Raw genomic sequence first — 20,198 nt, 5'->3', positions numbered from 1 at the left:
ATGAAGAAATAAAAGTAATGATAATAAAGATATATGTATAAAGATCTTCACTGCAACATTATAGTGGCAAAAATGGAAACAGGATGACTACCTCTCATAGAGGAGAATAGTTGAATAAATAATGGTGTGCCTGCACTAAGAAATATTATGTAGCTATTAAAAAGAATTATTTAAATCTATATGTTTATATGCTGTATAAAGGGTATCCATGATGTATATTTATTGAAAAAAACAAGTGATAGAGTAGTGTATATATGTTGATTATCATTGTTGTAATAATTTGATTATTAGAAAAAACTCAGATGTTAGAAGCAGGGGTGCACTTGGGTGATAAATTGGAGTGGGTGGCAGAGACTGGTACTGTTATGGTGTTGGTCCAAGGAAGAAGGCCAAAACGTGGCAAAAGAGGTAGAAGATGGCTGAGAGTATGAGAGCAGTTCTGGAGAAAGAATAAATAGGATTTAAGCTGGGGGAGAGTCATCCTAGACTCGGATTCAGGTCTAGGAGACTAGGTAGTAGTATCTTTATTGATAAAGGGAAAGAGAAGGAACAGTTTTGGAGAGAAAAAATAGTTTAGGTTTAAAATACAGTGAGTGTAAGTGCAAGTTGAGGTATCTAGAAAGCAGATGAAGATACATAGGTATAAATTACAGAAAAGGGAGCTGAATTTGACATCTGGATTTAGATAAGGAAGACCAGATAAAGAGAAAAGGGTACCTTTTCCAGGTCCCTGTTGAGATTGTCTTTAGTACTAGTATTTTTTTCCCCTCCTATTTCCTAATTTATGATTTAAACGTTGCTAGGCATTTTTGTTTCCTAAAAAAGTTATTTACAGATGATTTACTATTTTCCAGACAAATCAGTTTCTCTTACAATGTTACCATGTTTATTAATACTTTCTCTGTGGTTTAAGATAGTTGTGCAAGTATACTTTCTGCATTGCTGATGCTGCACAAAACTTGGTTAGCTCTGTTCTCATTTTTCTCTTCCATGTTTTCATTTCCTCTTTGGCATTAGTTTTTTTGGGTTTTTTTTTTTGTAATGTTTGTTTATTTTTGAGACAGAGACAGAGCATGAGCGGAGGAGGGGGAGAGAGAGAGAGGGAGACACAGAATCCGAGGCAGGCTCCAGGCTCTGAGCTGTCAGCACAGAGCCCGATGAGGGGCTCGAACTCATGAGCTGTGAGATCATGACCTGAGCCGGAGTCGGACGCCCAACTTACTGAGCCACCCCGGCGTCCCATCTTTGGCATTAGTTTTAAACACATTTCCTTTTGCATTTAGGAGAAACAGGATGAGCAAAGAGAGTAGTTGGTATTAATAGATAATTATTTGGGTATCATTTGGACTGGTGGAAGATCAACTTAGAGAGTAGGCAGAGGCCACTTGGTACAGGAGGTTGAATAGTAAAATCTAGATTTTATTCTGAGGCAAGAGTGAGCATTTGAGGGAATTTAGGTGGGCATTGATTAAGAAATTTGTGCTTCAGGAAGATCACTGACAGCAATGTGGAAAATGGATTGAACAGGCAAAAGGATTGGAGGTAGAAAGCAGGAAATCCAGGGGCACCTGAGTGGCTCAGTTGGTTAAGCATCTGACTCTTGATTTTGGCTCAGGTCATGATCTAGCGGTTCATGAGTTTGAGCCCCGCATTGGGCTCTGCACTGACAGTGTGGAGCCTGCTTGGGATTCTCAATCTCAATCTCAATCTCTCTCTCTCTCTCTCTCTCTCTCTCTCTCTCTCTCTCCCCCTCTCCTTCTCTCCCTCTCTCTGTCCCTACCCTGCTCATGAGCTCCTTCTCTGTCTCTCCCTCCCTCCCTCCTTCCCTCCTTCCCTCCCTCTCTCTCTCTCTCAAAATTAAATAAATAAACTTAAAAAAAATTAAAAGCAGGAAATCCGGATAGGAGGCTATTATAGTAGTTGAGTGAGAGATGATGAGAACCAAGGCAATGCTGAGGACTGTGGCAGTCACCAGAAAGAACAATCAACACTGCATGATTATTGGATATGGGAGATGGAGGAACTATCCAAAGACTATGACTAAGAAAATGTCACTAAAACTCTTAGAGAAGTCTAAAGCAGTTTTTAGGGAACTATAATCTCAATTTGAGGCAGGTAGGTGCTTAAACCTGTACTGTATAATTGAATGATGGAGAGTTAGATTTGCAAAAAATTGAAGACTGATAGGGGTTAGGGGGAATGAGGAGAAGCTGGTCCAAGAGTACAGACTTCAGTTGGTAGAGGAGTAAGTTCTGGAGATCTAATGAACAGTATTGTGATTACAGGTAGCAGTACTACTGTACTATATACTTGGAAAGTTGCTAAGGTAGATCTTAAATGTTCTCACCTCCCAAAATTACTAAAAGAATGGTAATTATCTGTTAACTAACATTACAGTGGTAATTATGTTGCAGTATGTGTATCAGATCAACACATATATTTTGAAGTTGTGTTATGTGTCAGTTGTATCTCAGTAATGTTGGGAAAAATTGAAGGCTAGATCTAATAGACGAAACTTTTAAGGACAAATATGGTTTCTGAGAAAGAGACTAGAGCAAGCAGAGAGTTAGAGAATTGAATCAAATATATCCATATTTGGGGTGCTAGAGAAATGGATGTAAGGTCAAATAATTTTCATTAGTATTTGGAGGAAATACCTTTTTAAAAAGTTGTCATATTAGTTGATGTGATTTCCTTTGACTCCCCTCCAAACATACCTTACCTTTGACCATATTACTTTTTTTGATGCACCTAATTTCTAGTCCACAAAACTGGTTGTTTATCATTTATTGGGTTTTTTTTTTGAAGTTTATTTATTTTTGAGAGACAGAATCCCAAGCAGTCTCCATACTGAGAGCATGGGGCTCCATCCCAGGAATTGTGAGATCATGACTTGAGCCTAAATTAAGAGTTGGATGCCCAACTGATTGAGCCACCCAGGTGCCCCTATGTTTTGTTGTTAAGATGCTAACACTAACACTGTCTAGGTATCTTCATATTCCAAGGCAGCACTATCCAGTAGAAATACAATGCAAGCCACATATATAATTTAAAAGTTTCTAGTAGCCACATTAAAAAAAAGAGAGAGAAACGGATGAAGATAACTTTAATAATAAATTTTTCAAAATATTTATTTGGGGGGAGGGGGCAGAGAGAGAGAATCCCAAGCACTCAGTGTGGAGGCTCATGCGGGGCTCAGTCTCATGACCATAAGATCACAACCTGAGCCGATATCAAGAGTCAGATGCTTAACCAACTGAGCCAACCAGGTGCCCCTAATAATAAATTTCTAAAATATTCTCATTTAAACATGTAAATATAGAAAATTAATGATATTTTCTATTCCTTTTTTTTGTACTAGGTCTTTGAAATCTGGTGTGTATTTTATACTTACAGGACATCTCAGTTCAGGCTAGCCGTACTTTAAGTGCTTAATGGCAACGTGTGATGAGTTTTTACCATATACGTCAGTGCAGTTTCTAAGGGTTTAAAGACTATAATGAGATGAGTTCTTCCTAGGGAACTCTTCAATCTGCTCCATCATAAATTCCATGAGCATTTATTTCTTTGATTTTCAGCTTGTTTGAGGTATACAGAAATAAAGAAAGCTTAGAAAGGGAAGTGGCAAAGTATTTTAGTGTCTGAACTCTGCCTGAGAAAATCCTTTATCTCTGCCTATAGAGTAGAAGAAACCAGTGCATTGGGTTTAAATTCCCAAATAATAAACACTTTAGGCTTTTGCTGTAATTCTCATTTAACATTATAATCTTCCTGGCAGGGGCACCTGGGTGACTTAGTCAGTTGAATGTCTGACTTTGTCTCAGGTCATGATCTCACAATTCCTGAGTTTGAGCCCTGCATCAGGTTCTGTGCTGACAGCCTGGAGCCTGCTTTGGATTCTGTCTCCCTCTCTCTCTGCCCCTCCCCCACTCGTGTGCACTTGTGTGCACACGTAGTCTCTCTTTCTCTCTCTCAAAAATAAATAATAAACATTTAAAAAAGCTACAATCTTCCTAACAAACACATATAAGCACCTTAACTAGTATTTCTTAACACTTTCAAGCCTTCCCAATCAAATAAAACCTTCCAGATCACACTTCTAATGATGAGTATTAGCAATCCTTATTAAATATACCCTCTGCTTGAACATGTGATTTAATGTGATGCCAAAAATTGATGGTATATTTCCATAAGCATTAACTTAAAACAATTAAAGTTTAGGTATTAAATTAAGAAGTAGAAAAGTTTATCTTTTAATTTTTTTATTATTTTTTTTAAGTTTATTTACTTATTTAAGTAATCTCTATACTCTCCCTGGGACTCAAACTTACAACCCTGAGATTAAGAGTCTCATGTTTTGACTGAGCCAGCCAGGCCTACCCAAGAAGTAGGAAAGTTTAAATGAATTATATAAACATCTCATTACCAGGAATTAATGAAATTAGAAGTTACTGTAATTTACATTTTAATTATATTTTATTTGTTACATACTACATATCAGTTTTCAAAATTGAAAATTAGTAAAACTTTGTGAGGAATTGTCTTATTATGAGGTAGAACAACAGATATTTGTGTTGATTGCCTATGTGTGTTATACATCAGAAAAAAATTTTTGTTTATCAGTGAAGTAATTTAAAAAATATGTTTAGGTTAATTTTAAAAATCATTACAAGGAACATATTAATATTTACCGATTATAAATCAAGACTGAATATCTGTATCCTAATGTTGTAATATAAATTGTTGAAAATTGTAATGCAGTAAACCAGGAAGAAAAGTGCTTACCCAATTTTGATTGTCAGATATAATTTAGCAATGGGCTAGTTAGGGATTTTCCTATGAGTTTTTTTGTTTTCATCTTGTTTACTTGGGGTTTAAGTAGAATAGGAAAAAGCAAATCAGATAATAGTTTCAGGAATATTTTCCAGATATATTTATATACTTATATTAATATTTTATAATACTTTTTTTAAAACTTTTTAAAAAATATGTTTTTAATGTTTATTTTTGAGAGAGAGAGAAAGAGACAGTGTGAGTGGGGAAGGGGCAGAGAGAGAGGGAGGGAGACACAGAATCTGAAGCAGGCTCCAGGCTCCGAGCTGTCAGCACAGAGCCCAACACGGGACTCGAACTCACAAGCCATGAGATCATGACCTGAGCCAAAGTCAGATGCTTAACTGACTGAGCCACCCAGGCATCCCTTAACTTTTTTTTTTTTTTAATGTTTGTTACTTATTTTTGAGAGCAGGAGAGACAGAGCAGGAACAGGGAAGGGGCAGAGAGAGAGGGAGACATAGAAACTGAAGCAGGATCCAGGTTCCGAGCTGTCAGCACAGAGCCTGACTCAGGGCTCGAACCCAAGAACTGTGAAATCATGACCTGAGCCGAAGTTGGACGCTTAACCTACTGAGCCACCCGGGTGCCCCTATAATACTTTAATTCTCAAAAATTTAAAAATATATTACAGTTTAAATATAGGTTAGGTATTAAAGAGAACTGAATTTTTACTTAGAGTTTAACAGGTATATATACTTTTTATGTAAGTTAGCAGATTTTCAAATTGGGTACTTCCCCAATCTTTTTGCTCTTTCAGTAGTTATTATTATGTTTCTAATTGTTGATTCAAATTTGTAAATAATTGTGTTTTTTGTGTTTTGTTTTGTTTTTTGGCAGAGATAAAAGCAACAGTGTTTGATGACTGCAAGAAAGAAGGCGAATGGAAGGTAGAATGCATATTTTGCCCTTTAATTGAGGACATCAATCTATTGTCCTTATTATACTTCTGTAAGAGTGTAGAGTCTGGAACCATACTGACTGCATTCACATCATAGCTTCACCACTTGATAGCTGTGGCTTCTTAGGCAAATTGCTTGACCTCTCTGTTATTTGTCTCTAAAATAGGGATAGTCTTACCTCATAGCATAGTTGTAAAGATTAAATTAATTAATCCATGGAAAATAAGAACAGCACCTGGAACAATTATTATTTTGTAAGTGACATTTTATAATCGTAAGAAATTTGATGTTAAACACAAGATACATTTAAAATGAACAAGTTTTCTGCTTCAAAATGGAAATGTTTCTATTTGCTTATGTATAATATTATATGTATGTATATTGAGAAAATAAATCTCTAGGTCATGCAAGAGGTGAATTGAGATAATTTTGTTTACTGTCCTGATATTTTCATTTTATGTTATAAAAGGTTTATGTTTGAGTAAGTTTAATGGATTAAATTGTGACTATTGTGAATTCTTGGCAATCAGGTACTTACACTATTTCTTAATATATATTCATTTTAAGATAATGCTTTTAGATGAATTTACCACTAAGCTTTTGGCATCGTGTTGCAAAATGACAGATCTTCTAGCAGAGGGTATAACTGGTAAGTGTTACGAATACTCATCATAAAAACTTTTTTATTGTGATTAGGAAAGTTTGAAGTAATAATAAATTTTAGTTAGTCATTGTGTTTTTGAGGGGGTTATATTTCATTATTTTTATAACTCTAGCCATAATAATAACACTGGACATTTCTCTGTGAATCTTCAGAATAACCCCTGGAAGTTTTTTCTTAAGCTTTGATTGGGGGAGGGGCAGAGAGAGAGGGAGACACAGAATCTGAAGCAGGGTCCAGGCTCTGAGCTGTCAGCACAGAGCCTGACGCGGGGCTCGAACTCACAGACTGTGAGATCATGACCTGAGCTGAATTCGGATGCTTAACCAACTGAGCCACCCAGGCGCCCCTCTTAAGCTTTGATTATAAATCAGTGCCTCTGACCAAGAGTAAGTCAATTGCCTTGTTGAGTTTGTTACTTAAATTTTTATTCTTGCATATTTGATAAGGATTTTATATGCTGACACTACGTTTACCTCAGTGTTTTTACTAATGGTGGTTTTCATGTATTGCTTTTAAGTAGATAGTAAGATTTATTGTTATAAAATCAATTTTTGTACATATTTACAAGTGTATAATACTGACTTTGTAAGTTTTTCTTTATTACCTAGAAATGAAGCAGTTAATTACAAGTTTAAATCAGCTTTATGGGGCACCTGGGTGGCTCAGTCGGTTGAGCGTCCAACTTCAGCTCAGGTCATGATCTCACAGCTTGTGAGTTCAGGCCCTGCGTTGGGCTCTGTGCTGACAGCTCGGAGCCTGGAGCCTGCTTTGGATTCTGTGTCTCCCTCTCTCTGCCCCTAACCCACTTGCATTCTGTCTCTGTCTCTCTCAAAAATAAATAAAACATTAAAAAAAATTGTTTTTAATCCGCTTTAGAATAACATTATGAAAAAAACCATACTGCCATAATCTTTCATTAGGGCAGAATTGTTAATGAGATTTTAATCTCTTTGGGGGATGATACCAATATTTTATAACATTTATAATCTTACCATTATCCTTAAACTCCTCATCCTTTCACTCATTTATTTACATTTGATATTCATGACAACCCTTTAAAGAGATTTTAAATACCCCCACTTGTAATGAGGAAACTAAGACTCAAAGTCGAATACAATTCTTTTATATTTTGGAATTTAGTGTAGTATGTGTACTGTCTTGTCACTGCTACTTGTGAGGTTCAGAAGTACACTTGGGGTGCCTGGGTGGCTCAGTTGGTTAAGTGACTGACTCTTGATTTTTGGCTCAGGTCATGATCTCATAGTTTGTGGGTTCGAGCCCCACATCGGGCTCCGCAGCTGGCAGCTTGGAGCCTGCTTGGGATTCTCTCTGTCTCCCCCAGATGTCTCTGTCGCTCTCAAAATAAATAAATAAACTTAAAAAAAAAAAACAAACTACACCAGTATTTTCAAGAAAACCTGAGCAGTGTATACAAAGGGAGGATTATCTAAAAAATTTTGTAATAATTATTTTGATACTTACATATAAAATCTTTGCTATATGATACTTTATTATTGATCATATATTCAGCTTGTCTTCCTGGTCTTTATGGCCTTCTCAATGGAAAAACTCTCAACTAGACATTAAAAGATTGAAGCCTTGATTTTTCTGACACTGGACAAATATAGTATTGATTAAGCCACGAAGTTGTTTTTTTTTAATGTTTATTTATTTTTTTTGAGAGAGACAGAGACAGAATGCGAGTGGGTTAGGGGCAGAGAGACAGAATCGGAAGTAGGCTCCAGGCTCTGAGCTGTCAGCACAGAGCCCTATGAGGGGCTCAAACTCACGAGCTGTGAGATCATGACCTGAGCTGAAATCGGATGCTCAAACGACTGAGCCACCCAGACGCCCAAGGCCATGAAGTTTTTTAAGTTCCAGAGGCCATTCTAATTAGCAACTAAAGTGAGAACCATTTTTTTAAGGTTTTTTTTTTTTTTTAATGTTTGTTTATTTTTGAGAGAGACAGAATGCAAACAGGGGAGGGGCAGAGAGAGAGAGAGGGAGACACAGAATCTGAAGCAGACTCCATGCTCTGAGCTATCAGCACAGAACCCAACACGGGGCGCGAACTCAAGAACTGCAACATCATGACCCAAGCTAAAGTTGGACACTTAACCAACTGAGCCACCCAGGTGCCCCTAGAACCATTCGATAATATGTATGAAAATATAATGAAGCTGCAGAACCATTTTGCACTGTAAGGAGGTTTTATTTCATTTTTGTAACCATTGTTTATTACTGTGTGTTTGGTGTTGATAGATACTCTTCAAGGAAAAAATTCTATTGCCAAGTAAGTTGGGATATAGCATTAGACAAAGCTAAACAGGTTTCTTTTCTTTTTTTTTTTTTAATGTTTATTTATTTTTGAGAGAGAGACAGAGCAGGGAAGGGGCAGAGAGAGAGGGAGACACAGAATCCGAAGCACGCTCCAGACTCTGAGCTTTCAGCACAGAGCCTGACGTGGGGCTCGAACTCCAAACCGTGAGATCATGACCTGAGCCAAAGTTGGACATTCAACTGACTGAGCCACCCAGGTGCCCATAAACAGGTTTCTTGAGGACTTTCCAGAGTTGTTTTTTTCCTTAATGTTTATTTATTTTGAGAGAGAGAGAGGAGAGCATGAGTGGGAGAGGGGCAGAGAGAAAGGGAGAGCGAGTATCCCAAGCAGGCTCCACACCATCAGCACAGAGCTCAACTCGGGGCTAGGACACAAGAACGGCGAGATCATGTCCTGAGCTGAAATGAACAGTCAGACACTCAACCGACTTAGCCACCTAGATGCCCCTGACTTATTTAACTTCTGAATCTCAATTTTCACATCTGTAAAATGGCAATGAGTATTTTGATCTTGTTGGGCTATTGTGAGGTTTTAGATTAATATTTAACAGCCATTCAGGCATCCTGTAAAAACCTTTTTGTTAAATCACTTATTAGTATATATCCATTTTTCAGGGAATTGAAGAAGTGGCACTTTCTGTTATTAATAACCAGACATTTCAGATTATTTTCAAAGTCTGTGTTCTAATAAATCATACCACAATATTTTCACATTTTAACATATACATTACTCACCAAGCATAATAGTATGTATAGCGTAAGATGACTATAAGGCACTTGATTTTGAGTATTAAGTAATAAAAGTAAGTTTGCACAGATTTAACTTTAATTTTTTAAAGGTGAAATTACAATAGTTGGGAATGGAGATTAAAATTAAATATTTCCTTGGAAACCTTATTTGATATCCTGTCTAATAGAAGCTGTGATAAGTCTATACTTTACTAATATAAATGTAAGAATGAGCAGGTGGATCACCATATTTACCAGAGAAGTTCAACAGTAGCCTTCCTTGCCTATCAGGTTAATCTTTTTAATTCTTTCCAGGGCTTTTGCCAGCATTAATCTTGAAAAGTGGTTCTCTTGATTTGTAGAATAATGCTTAATTTTTTAAAAATACAGCTTTAAGGGGCGCCTGGGTGGCGCAGTCGGTTAAGCGTCCGACTTCAGCCAGGTCACGATCTCACGGTCCGTGAGTTCGAGCCCCGCGTCAGGCTCTGGGCTGATGGCTCGGAGCCTGGAGCCTGTTTCCGATTCTGTGTCTCCCTCTCTCTCTGCCCCTCCCCCGTTCATGCTCTGTCTCTCTCTGTCCCAAAAATAAATAAACGTTGAAAAAAAAAAAAAATACAGCTTTAATAGTTAATTTGACAATTTAAAGTTTACTAGTTTTTTGTGTTTTTTGTTCGTTTTTAATGTTTTGGGGTTTTTTTAAGTTTATTTTTTTGAGAGGGAGAGACAGGGCAAATGCAAGCGTGGGAGGGTCTGAGAGAGGGAGAGAGAGAATCCCAAGCAGCCTCCACACTGTCAGCACAGGGCCCGGCCCGATGCAGGGCTCAAACTCCCGAAACTGTGAGATCATGACCTGAGCCAAAACAGAGTTGGATGCTTACTGAGCCACCCAGTCACCCCTAGAGTTTACTAGTTTTAAATTCACTTTGTTTTAGATTTGTTAATTTTATGAACTTCTTAATTTCAATAATAAAAATATAACAGTAAATTATGGCGATATTTCATTGTTAAAAATACTTTAAAAATATTGTGTAGTTTTAAAAGAGTAAGAGTTAATTGGCAGTTTATTTAAAGAATATTATAGCAGTTAAAAACTTGGGTTCTGGAGTCAGACAGATCTGGGTTAGAATCCTACCTGTTCTACTTTCTAGCTTTCAAGTTACCTAACTTCTTTAAGTCTCAGTTTCCTAATTTGTAAAATACTTATTTTATCAGTTTGTTATATAATAATTATTAGAAGGTTTAACAGATAAGTAATGTTAAGGACTTAGCCTGATATCTGGTATTACATTTGCTATTACATTAGAATATTTTTAAAAAGAAATACAAATTTTAATTTTTAATGCATTTTCTTGCTTCATGGCATGTTGATTGCTTACACTGGTAGATGTAACTATGAAATAGCTGTTTCATCCTTTTTTCTTATGATGATTACTTAGCCCAGAATTTAGGTTTAGGGAAGATACAATTTTGGGATTTTTTAATTTATCAAAGGGAGACCAAAAAAATGTTAAACCCAGGATGTGTTAATGTGTTCCCTATTATAAATAAGTATAGTTTTATTTTAAAATTGTTTCAAGTGTATAAATACTTGGTTATATAAAATGGACTTTCTTTTTTTTATTAGTTGTGGAGAATATTTATAGGAATCGAGAACCTGTCAGACAAATGAAAGCTCTTTATTTTATCTCTCCAACATCAAAGGTGAGTATTTTGAATCTTTAAAAAGTATTTTCCTCATTTATCATTGACATCATTTTCTCATAGGCAATTCAAAGCAATAAAACATCCTTTATTAGAAAAATAGTGCCATAAACTAGTTTGCTTAGGAAAGTTTTTCTGTTAGAAAATTGTTTCATTTGCACTCTTAATGAGAATGTATAAATGAAAGAATTCTCCCCTCATATCTGAAAGCAGAATTTAATTGTATTAAAATGATGAAGTTTGAGTAGTTTGTTACTCATGCTATTCCTATGCAACCATATTTTTGGAGGATAGAAATGTACATAAAAGAAATAGTCTTGGATTAATCCTTTATCGTAGTTAACTTCCTGTAGCATACATGTGTGTATATACACATATATGCATGCATATATATGTAAATATATCTTTTACGTCAAAGGAATTAGTTTATAATCTGTGATTGAATGCATATTAATGCCAGACTTTTAGAGCCAAGTAAATATCAGATTCCTTTATTCTAATTTTTTTTTTATTTTTTTATTTTTTATTTTTTTTTTATTTTTAAAATTTTTTTTTTCAACGTTTATTTATTTTTGGGACAGAGAGAGACAGAGCATGAACGGGGGAGGGGCAGAGAGAGAGGGAGACACAGAATCGGAAACAGGCTCCAGGCTCCGAGCCATCAGCCCAGAGCCTGACGCGGGGCTCGAACTCACGGACCGCGAGATCGTGACCTGGCTGAAGTCGGACGCTTAACCGACTGCGCCACCCAGGCGCCCCTCTAATTTTTTTTTTAATGTTTATTTATTTTTGAGACACAGAGTGTGAGTGGGGAAGGGGCATAGAGAGAGGGAGACACAGGATCCAAAGCAGGCTCCAGGCTCTGGGATGTCAGCACAGAGCCCGACGCAGGGCTCAATTGTGCTACCCAGGTGCCATGTCAGATTCCTTTATTCTGTACAATATTTGAGAATGGATTTTCTAATACATTCTTTGGCTGTTACATTCATCCAGAATGTTAAGTTGGCAGTTGCAGTTTCATTTCTTCTGATTCTAGCAGACAGCAGGAAAAAAAAACAGATATTCACTATTTAGTTTCTATATGCTGGCTGCTGGTGGGTTTTAATGACATTTTATATCTTAATGCTAATTCTTATCATTAATAGATTAATAGTAGGAAAGACTGTGTGTCCATTGAAAATGAGATTTCTAGGAAATTTTAATGATTTAGGTAAATGTTCATTTTTAATGTTAAGTGACAGAAGCAGGATACAAAATTGTATATTCAGTAAAGGAGCAAAGGGCTCAGAGAAAATAGTACCTGAATGTGACTCTTTTTTCTACTATAACCAACTCCAGTTTCTCTTTCTGTCCTGGATCAATTACCTATTGGGCCCCATAGCCCTATGGGTACCAGCGAGGGCTTGAGCTTATTGGATAGTAGTGGAGAAGCCTAGTGAGAGACTTCCTTCCTTAGTAGCTGGGTAAGCACCTTAGACACCAGCATGAGAGTGTTCCCAGCCAAAGTCATAAAATGACAGATTTCTGAAGAGTTTAGCTGTAAGAGATCTCTGAACCCCAGGGGAAAGGTCATTTGGTGAAAAAGCAAAGCCCTGGTGGTTTGTCTGCTTATATACCTACAGCCCAGAGAAGGAGAAATCTTTTTGCCTTCCCCTCTTGTAGAACTGCCTGTATTTAGGATTCTCCAGCAACAAACCTAAACCTTCAGTGAGTTAACAAAGGAAAGCATCAACACATCTAAGTGAGCCAAGCTGCCAGAAAGAGGAAGTTCAGTAAGAATGAAGAAAATACAAAATATAGCTGCTTAGAGAGAAGGATGATGAACTGAACAGAAAAATGATAACACATAAGAAGAGTCTAGTACAGCATATAAAAAACTTCCTGAAGTTCAAAAGTGTGTGATTTCTCCGTTAAATGATTAATTGCATAAGAGGATAATCACTATTGAAATTTGAATTAATAGCCGAGTTAAAATGGAATATCTCAAAGCAAAAAAACCCAAAAAACAACAAAAAAACCCAAAGTCATGGAAATCATGGGCGAAAGATAAGAGACTTGCTGGATTGATCTATGAGGTCTAACAGAAATAGTTCTAGAGTTCCAGGAGAAAAAGGAACAGATGGAGGAGAGATCATTACATTCTGTATTCCTCATTTTTGCTTTTAGATCATTGTATCTTTAAAACTACCAGCACTGAGGCATGCAAGAACTACCAGACTTTATTACCTGCCATTCCCCTCCTTGCTGTCATCTACCAACCTCTGGGTCTTTCATTATCCCTTAACAATTTTACTCCTAGCTCACTGTCACTCTCTTCAGCACTTTCCCAGTTACAGTCACAATGCTTTCATCATCCAGGTAGATAACATTTCCAGTATGCTTATTGGCTTTTCAGTTCCTTGATTTGTTGTCTTCTAATGGTCTATGTGGCTTCAGCTTCCCAGTCACTGGATCGTTCCTGGATCTTCTCATTGCCAAAACAGTACTCTGTTTATACATATTACCTTACTACTTCTTAGGTTTTTAGCTGTTACTGGCTAGACAACATAGCATTTTAAAAAAATCAGCTTATAAAGTAAACTTTGAGATAGTTAAGGTTTTGTTTTATTATCGAAAAAGAATAATCTTAGTTATTTCAAAAGCTAACACATTTAAATTAGTATTTTGTTAAATGTGTATTAACATCTAACCTTTTTTAAGTCTGTAGAATGTTTTTTACGTGATTTTGCAAGTAAGTCCGAGAACAAATACAAAGCAGCATATATATACTTCACTGACTGTAAGTAGCTTTGTAAAAGTATTGCTTCATTGTTTAAAATCCTATTAATTATAAAGTATTTCTTACAGTACTATTATAATATTAAGACTTTCTATGTATTGCTTGTTCTAATTAGATTAGACAAAATCTAAAAATATAAGATCATATCTGTCTTAATTCATATTAAAGTGATAGAAAATTAAATTCTGAACCAGTCATTTTTGCTGGTATACAATGGTGGGGGGTTGGTAGTGAGAGCTGTATCTCAAATTTTATGCTGATGAAGGAGGAATTCTTTTTTAAATCTAAGTTTTAATTGGGGATTTGATTATGTAATCAAAAATAAGACCCTTTGGGAGGGTACTGGAGAAATTGCCATCTGTTTGGCAAATATTAATGGAGAGAATCTGTCACATTTCTCTTGCAATGCCATATGTTCATATAGAAAGCAGCTAAACAAAAGCATCACAGAGAGGTCCAGACACACATATAATTCTGCTTTATGTTATATCTTACATAATTATTTTGCAAAATAAAAATGCTGTTCATCTAAGTGTAGTCTTAGTCTGTGCTATTAGAAATTCATTTTAAGCAGTATATTGTTTTTCCTATAAGTTATTATTTATCTCATGCCTAGTAATAGTTTCCATTTTAAATATGTCATGCCATAAGTATTTGTGTTTTAAATAACTGTATTACACAGAAATTCATGTTTATAGAAGTTATAAAATTTAATGAATGTGAAGCCTCTTTTAACTTAAGGAATCTTGAGGCTAAAGAACATCATGTTAAAAGACACTAGGACCCAATGGTTGATGTTCCAACCTAGATTTAATAGAGATATAGACAGGTAAAGGGAGGGTGGAGAGAACAGGCTCTGGATTAGTCTCAGGATTTCCTGACATTAGAGAAGGTCTTGAGATACAAGGAAAAACTAACAATTTGTGTGGGATGGTTGCACTTAGTGCCACATTTAGAAAAGCAGTATAAATTCCTAAGAAATTCTGAAAGTCCTATGAAAGTTTATTAAGCCATGAGTTTGGATCTGATTTTCCTTCCTAACAATTTTAGTTTGCTGTGTAAGCAGCTCTCTAAGGAAATAATCATAAGTTACGGTGCCTATGAATGGGGAAAATGGAATTTCTGTTACAGCCCTGTTGGCTAGAATACATTTGCTCTGTAAAGTGAAGAAAAATATTTACATATTGTCTCTGTCCTCATAGTAAATTGCTTTGTGAAAGTCACTAATTATATGTAAAAAATAAATATTCTTGCATGTTAAAATGATTTATTCCAAAGAATAAAAATTTAGATGGAGTTACATGCTTTGATTTTTCCCCCCCTCTCAGTTTGCCCTGATAGTCTCTTTAACAAAATTAAGAGTTCTTGCTCCAAATCAATAAGAAGATGTAAAGAAATAAATATTTCCTTCATTCCACTTGAATCTCAGGTACTTTCTTGTTTTACTTTTAATTTTAGTTCATAATGGATTTAAAATTTTGGTTTTATGAGCTTACTTATTGTTAATAAGGTATATCTTAAAGAGGTTTTATATGTTATGTATTTGGTGAATTTTGAATGATCCACAAATAAACATTTCTCATGATGAAGGAAAGGAGAGGAGCATAAATTGGAACAGAACATTATGAAAGTGGAGCTTAAATTTCACAGCTGCCACTAAGTGCTGTGTATGTCAAGTTTTACAGAACTATTAGATTATGAAATGAAAAGATTTTGAACACAATGTTAGATGACTCAAAAGAAATAACCTTTAGCTTCTGTAACCATTTGTGATGTTAAAACAAATGTTCTTCAACAAATTTTTTCTATAACATTATATAGATTGCATTAATTTATAAAATGAAGGGTTTTAAAAATTCATTTTGACTTTGGAATAGTTATGATCCTTCAATTAATAATAATGATGGTGATAGGAAACACCTATGTAGTATTCTCCATGTGCCCGACACTTTCCTAAATATTTTCCGTAAATATATTCATGTAATCCTCATGATAGTCCTATGAATGGATGGTAATTCTGTCTTCATTTTAAAGATGGAGAAATCAAAGAAGTTAAGTAACTTGCCCCAGATCACACAGCTAGTGCATTGCTCAACTTTGTTGTGCTCTGTTCTCTGTGTTTGGATTCTAGCATTTCATAGAATTCTAATAGTTTACTGTTGTTTGGAACTATAAGGTCAATATTTTAAGAGAAATAAGGGTCCTAGAAGAGGAATTTTTCTTTTTCTTTTCTTTCTAAATGTATGTTTATTTTTGAGAGAGAGAGAGTGCAGGGGAGGGGCAGAGAGAGAGGGAGACAGAGGATCCTAAACGGGGTTCTCCCAGCCTCGACCTCACAAACCATGAGGTCATGACCTGAGCTGAAGTGGTCGCTTAACTGACTGAGCCACCCAGGCACCCCAAGAGATTTTTCTTTTAAGCTATTGCTATTTTGGGCAAAGAAAGATTATAATCCAAATTGTAAAATTTTAAGATATCTGTTTAACGTTACACTATTGCCAAAGGTTAACTTTAGGCCTGTTCCTTTTAATGTGATATGTAAGTTTAAAATAGGGTGAAATGGGCTTTCTAGATGATGTGGGATATGAATAGTAGTGTGATAAATATTATAAACGGATCCAGAGCATCTGCTGTACAGATGGTAAATATAGTTTTAGCCTCAAAATTCATCAAAATTCTGCAGTTGCTCTATTTGAAGGAGAGATTTGTGTAGCTATCTGACCAATTTGATTGGTGATGAGAATAACTTGTTTTTGTCTATATAGAGAAATCTCATGAGAATCTTCTTACTGTGTCTTTGCAAAATGTGATTATTTAAGGTCCTGTCTGGTTTGTTTTTCCCCTAAGAAGTTTTTGCTTTTATTTCCTTGATAAGCATCTGAGAGTTTACTAAGTAACTATAACTGTTGCAGAGAAATTACAGTGAAAATGTTTTCAACTTTGTTTGCAAGTGAAGATATAAAGGAAATACTACTAAGTGCTTTGAGCTAAGAGCAAAGGCCTATGTGAGCATTTATCAAGGTCTTGTGCAGTGGATACTGTCTGCCAGATGCAAAGTCAGATGGGATAGTGCTCCAAAGAAGACAAGTTGGATGGACATTAAACACATTTAGAGGTTGCATGGAGAGGAAGGAGGTTGATTCACTCCTGAATTTATGAGTCCAAGAGATTAAAGAAACCTCTTGCTTTACTTCTTACAGGATTTAAGATAATTAGTGCTATCACATATACATTAAGGCAATTAGAGGGAAAGCATTTAAGAATGTAGGGAAATTTGATTACAGTGGATCTTACAGAGTACAAAGAGTCTGGTGTAGTTAGTAGGGAGGTGTTTAGGTAGAAATAGAGCTAAGCCAGTTGTAGATTAGCAAAAAAAGTAGATGAAAGTGGAGGGGGTGGGAGGAGTCTTTATTTAAGGAGCTGATTGTGGGTCATAAAGTTGAAGAAAATATTTGGTAATGGTCTGAAGGAACATGTATGGTGGTAATGGAAAGTGGAGAGGAAGAGGAGGGAAATGGAAGAATGGAAGAAATGTGAGAATAGAATGAAAATAAGCTCTAATATTCTCTTTGGTTCATTGGAGTATTAGCTTAGGTTAAACTGTTGTGATAACTCCCTAAATCTCAGTTCATTACTGTAGCCAAGTTTATTTCTCATATTTTTGTCCATTGTGGTTTGTCTGGGGCTTTGCTGTATATTCTCTTCATTCCGGAACTGAGGCTGAAGGACTAGCCCTTGTCTGGGACATAGCAGAAGGAAAAGAGAAATGTTGGAGACACACAATGGCTTTTAAAGCTTTTGTGGGGAGTAGCACGTGTCACTTCTACTCATGTTCGAATACCCATAGCCAAGGCTGACTTTAGTGAGTGGGAAGTATACTCTTATAGGGAGAGGCCCTTAGGGAGGGGCAGTAAGTATTTTTGAACAGATAATATCATCTACTGTAGTGTAATAGTGTACTAAGAGAAGTGCTTGTTGGCAGTTAATATAATAGCCAAGATTTTGAGCAACACAGACATAAGTGGATTAGCTATGGCTAAATCTGAATCCATGTGCAGCCTGCTGCTGTTGGTTATGTTCAGAGAAATGAATGTACAATGAAAGGAAACTTTTCATAAGCAGGTTTATTCATAATGCAATAATTTAGCATGTGATGTTTATTACATACTTACTTTTACACTCAATACATCATCCTAGGCTAAGAGAGATTGTTATCATTGTTTAAAAAAAATAAAAATTGGTTTAATGAAGAACTAACTCCCAACCCTAGAAAAAGAGCTTCTTCTTTTGTATTCATTTTTTAAAAGTTTATTTATTTAGAGAGAGAGACTGCGTGAGTATGAGTGGGGGTGGGGCAGAGAGAGAGGGAGAGAGAGAATCCCAAGTAGCCTCCACACCATCAGCACAGAGCTGATACCACTATCAGTGCAATCGTGACCTGAGCTGAAACCAAGAGGCGCTAAACCGACTGAGCCACCCAGGTGCCTCACTTTTGTACTCTTCAAATAACATAATAATAGTAAATTTCTAATGCAGTTCTTTTTTTAAATATTTATTTTTGAGGGAGAGAGAGCCACACATACACAAGCGGGGGAGGGGCAAAGAGAAGGGGAGAGAGACTCCCAAGCAGGCTCTATACCATCAGCACAGAGCCTGACACAGGGCTCGAACCCATGAATGGAGAGATCATGACCTGACCTGAGATCAAAAGTCAGTTGCTTAACCGACTGTGCCACCCAGGCGCCCCTCTAATCCAGTTCTTTGCACATAAGTAAATGTTTTTGTTAGTTGAAAAAATGTGTCTTTGAGGTTTCAGTGTGGTCTATGATTAGACCAATTACTATGTCTGGCACAATACTGTGTCTTTTTGGGAAACATATCTCTATTTTAAGGACATGAAGAATATAAACCAAAGAATTGAAGATACATATCAACTATGGAAAATTTCTAGGTTATTCTCTAACAGATTAAGATTTTTAATGTATGTCAAATATATAGACCAACTTTGACTTTGTTGTATTTCTTTGTGTCAGGTATTAGATTTTTAGTTTAGTTTGCCTACCTCAAATTCCTTCATCTGTTGCACAGGTAGTAAGAAACAAATAGTACAGTATGAAACAAGAAATGAAGGAGAGAGGTAGACTAAGCAGGAAAGGAGAGTGGGAAAAGAAATGATGAAATCAAGATGACTGAGAGAAAATGAGATTTGATTAAGGTAAAGACACAGTGGTCTCAGGAAACAGCATGGTTAAGCAAGTAATTTTTTTAATGTCCCAAATAATAGCCACATTTTTCTGTGTGTGTGTGTGTGTGTGTGTGTGTGTGTGTGTGTGTGTGTGTGTGTTAAACCAAATCACCAATTGACACAGTATGACCTTATTTTTTTTTGGGGGGGGCCTAACTTAGGTTTATACTCTTGATGTACCGGATGCATTCTATTACTGTTACAGTCCGGACCCTAGTAATGCAAATGGAAAAGATGCCGTTATGGAAGCAATGGCTGAGCAGATAGTTACAGTATGTGCTACCCTGGATGAAAACCCTGGAGTAAGATATAAAAGGTAGAACACTCAATACTGTCTGTATATGTTATGCTTTCTATTTGATCTCCAATATAGAGGTAAGTAATATCTCTGTGCTAAAGTGTATTGGTTTGCAGGGTTTACTTTGCAAACTCCATGTAAAATTATGCTGTTCAAATAGCAGATTTAAAGTTTAAGGTTGAAATTTCCAAGCAACTAATAGCCCCCGTTACTAAATTTCAGAGCTTAAATTTGGTATAATTTGCAAGCACTTTTTAAAAAATGTTTATTTTGAGAGAGAGCACGTCAGTGGGGAGGAGGTAGAGAAAGAAGAGAGAGAGAATCCCAAGCAGGTTCCACACTGTCAGTGCAGAGCCCAATATGGGGTTCAAACTCATGAACCCTGAGATCATGACCTGAGCTGAGATCAAGAGTTGGACACTTAACCGACTGAGCCACCCAGGTGCCCCTCAAATAAATAAATACATTAATTAATTAATTAATTAATTAATTAATTAATGAGTTATTTTAAAAATTTACATCCAAATTAGTTAGTGTATAGTACAACAATGATTTCAGGAGTAGATTCCTCACTGCCCCTTACCCATTTAACCCATCCCTCCTCCCACAACCCCTCCCATAACCCTCTGTTTGTTCTCCATATTTATGAGTCTCTTCTGTTTTGTCCCCCTCCCTGTTTTTATATTATTTTTGTTTCCCTTCACTTA

The 20,198-nt window shown here is 36.1% G+C and overlaps 1 protein-coding gene across 3 annotated transcripts in view; it reads left to right on the top strand.

Annotated features, from left to right (window-relative positions):
• Positions 1-20,198, top strand: part of STXBP3 (syntaxin binding protein 3) — a 55,399-nt gene that overhangs the window by 7,473 nt on the left and 27,728 nt on the right. For all 3 annotated transcript variants that reach the window (XM_047082927.1, XM_047082929.1, XM_047082928.1), the window contains exons 2-7: positions 5,674-5,723; positions 6,303-6,384; positions 11,093-11,169; positions 13,870-13,948; positions 15,277-15,377; positions 19,355-19,509. In XM_047082927.1, the coding sequence (XP_046938883.1) occupies positions 5,674-5,723; positions 6,303-6,384; positions 11,093-11,169; positions 13,870-13,948; positions 15,277-15,377; positions 19,355-19,509 (544 nt within the window). The remainder of the gene's footprint in view (positions 1-5,673; positions 5,724-6,302; positions 6,385-11,092; positions 11,170-13,869; positions 13,949-15,276; positions 15,378-19,354; positions 19,510-20,198) is intronic.

Source organism: Lynx rufus, unplaced genomic scaffold (genome assembly GCF_022079265.1).
Source record: "Lynx rufus isolate CCGP_SWC_20201006 ecotype Redwood Valley unplaced genomic scaffold, mLynRuf1.p SCAF_2, whole genome shotgun sequence".
Lineage (NCBI taxonomy): Eukaryota > Metazoa > Chordata > Mammalia > Carnivora > Felidae > Lynx > Lynx rufus.
The sequence above is the reverse complement of the archived record's forward strand: the minus strand, read 5'-3'. Positions and strand labels throughout refer to the sequence as shown.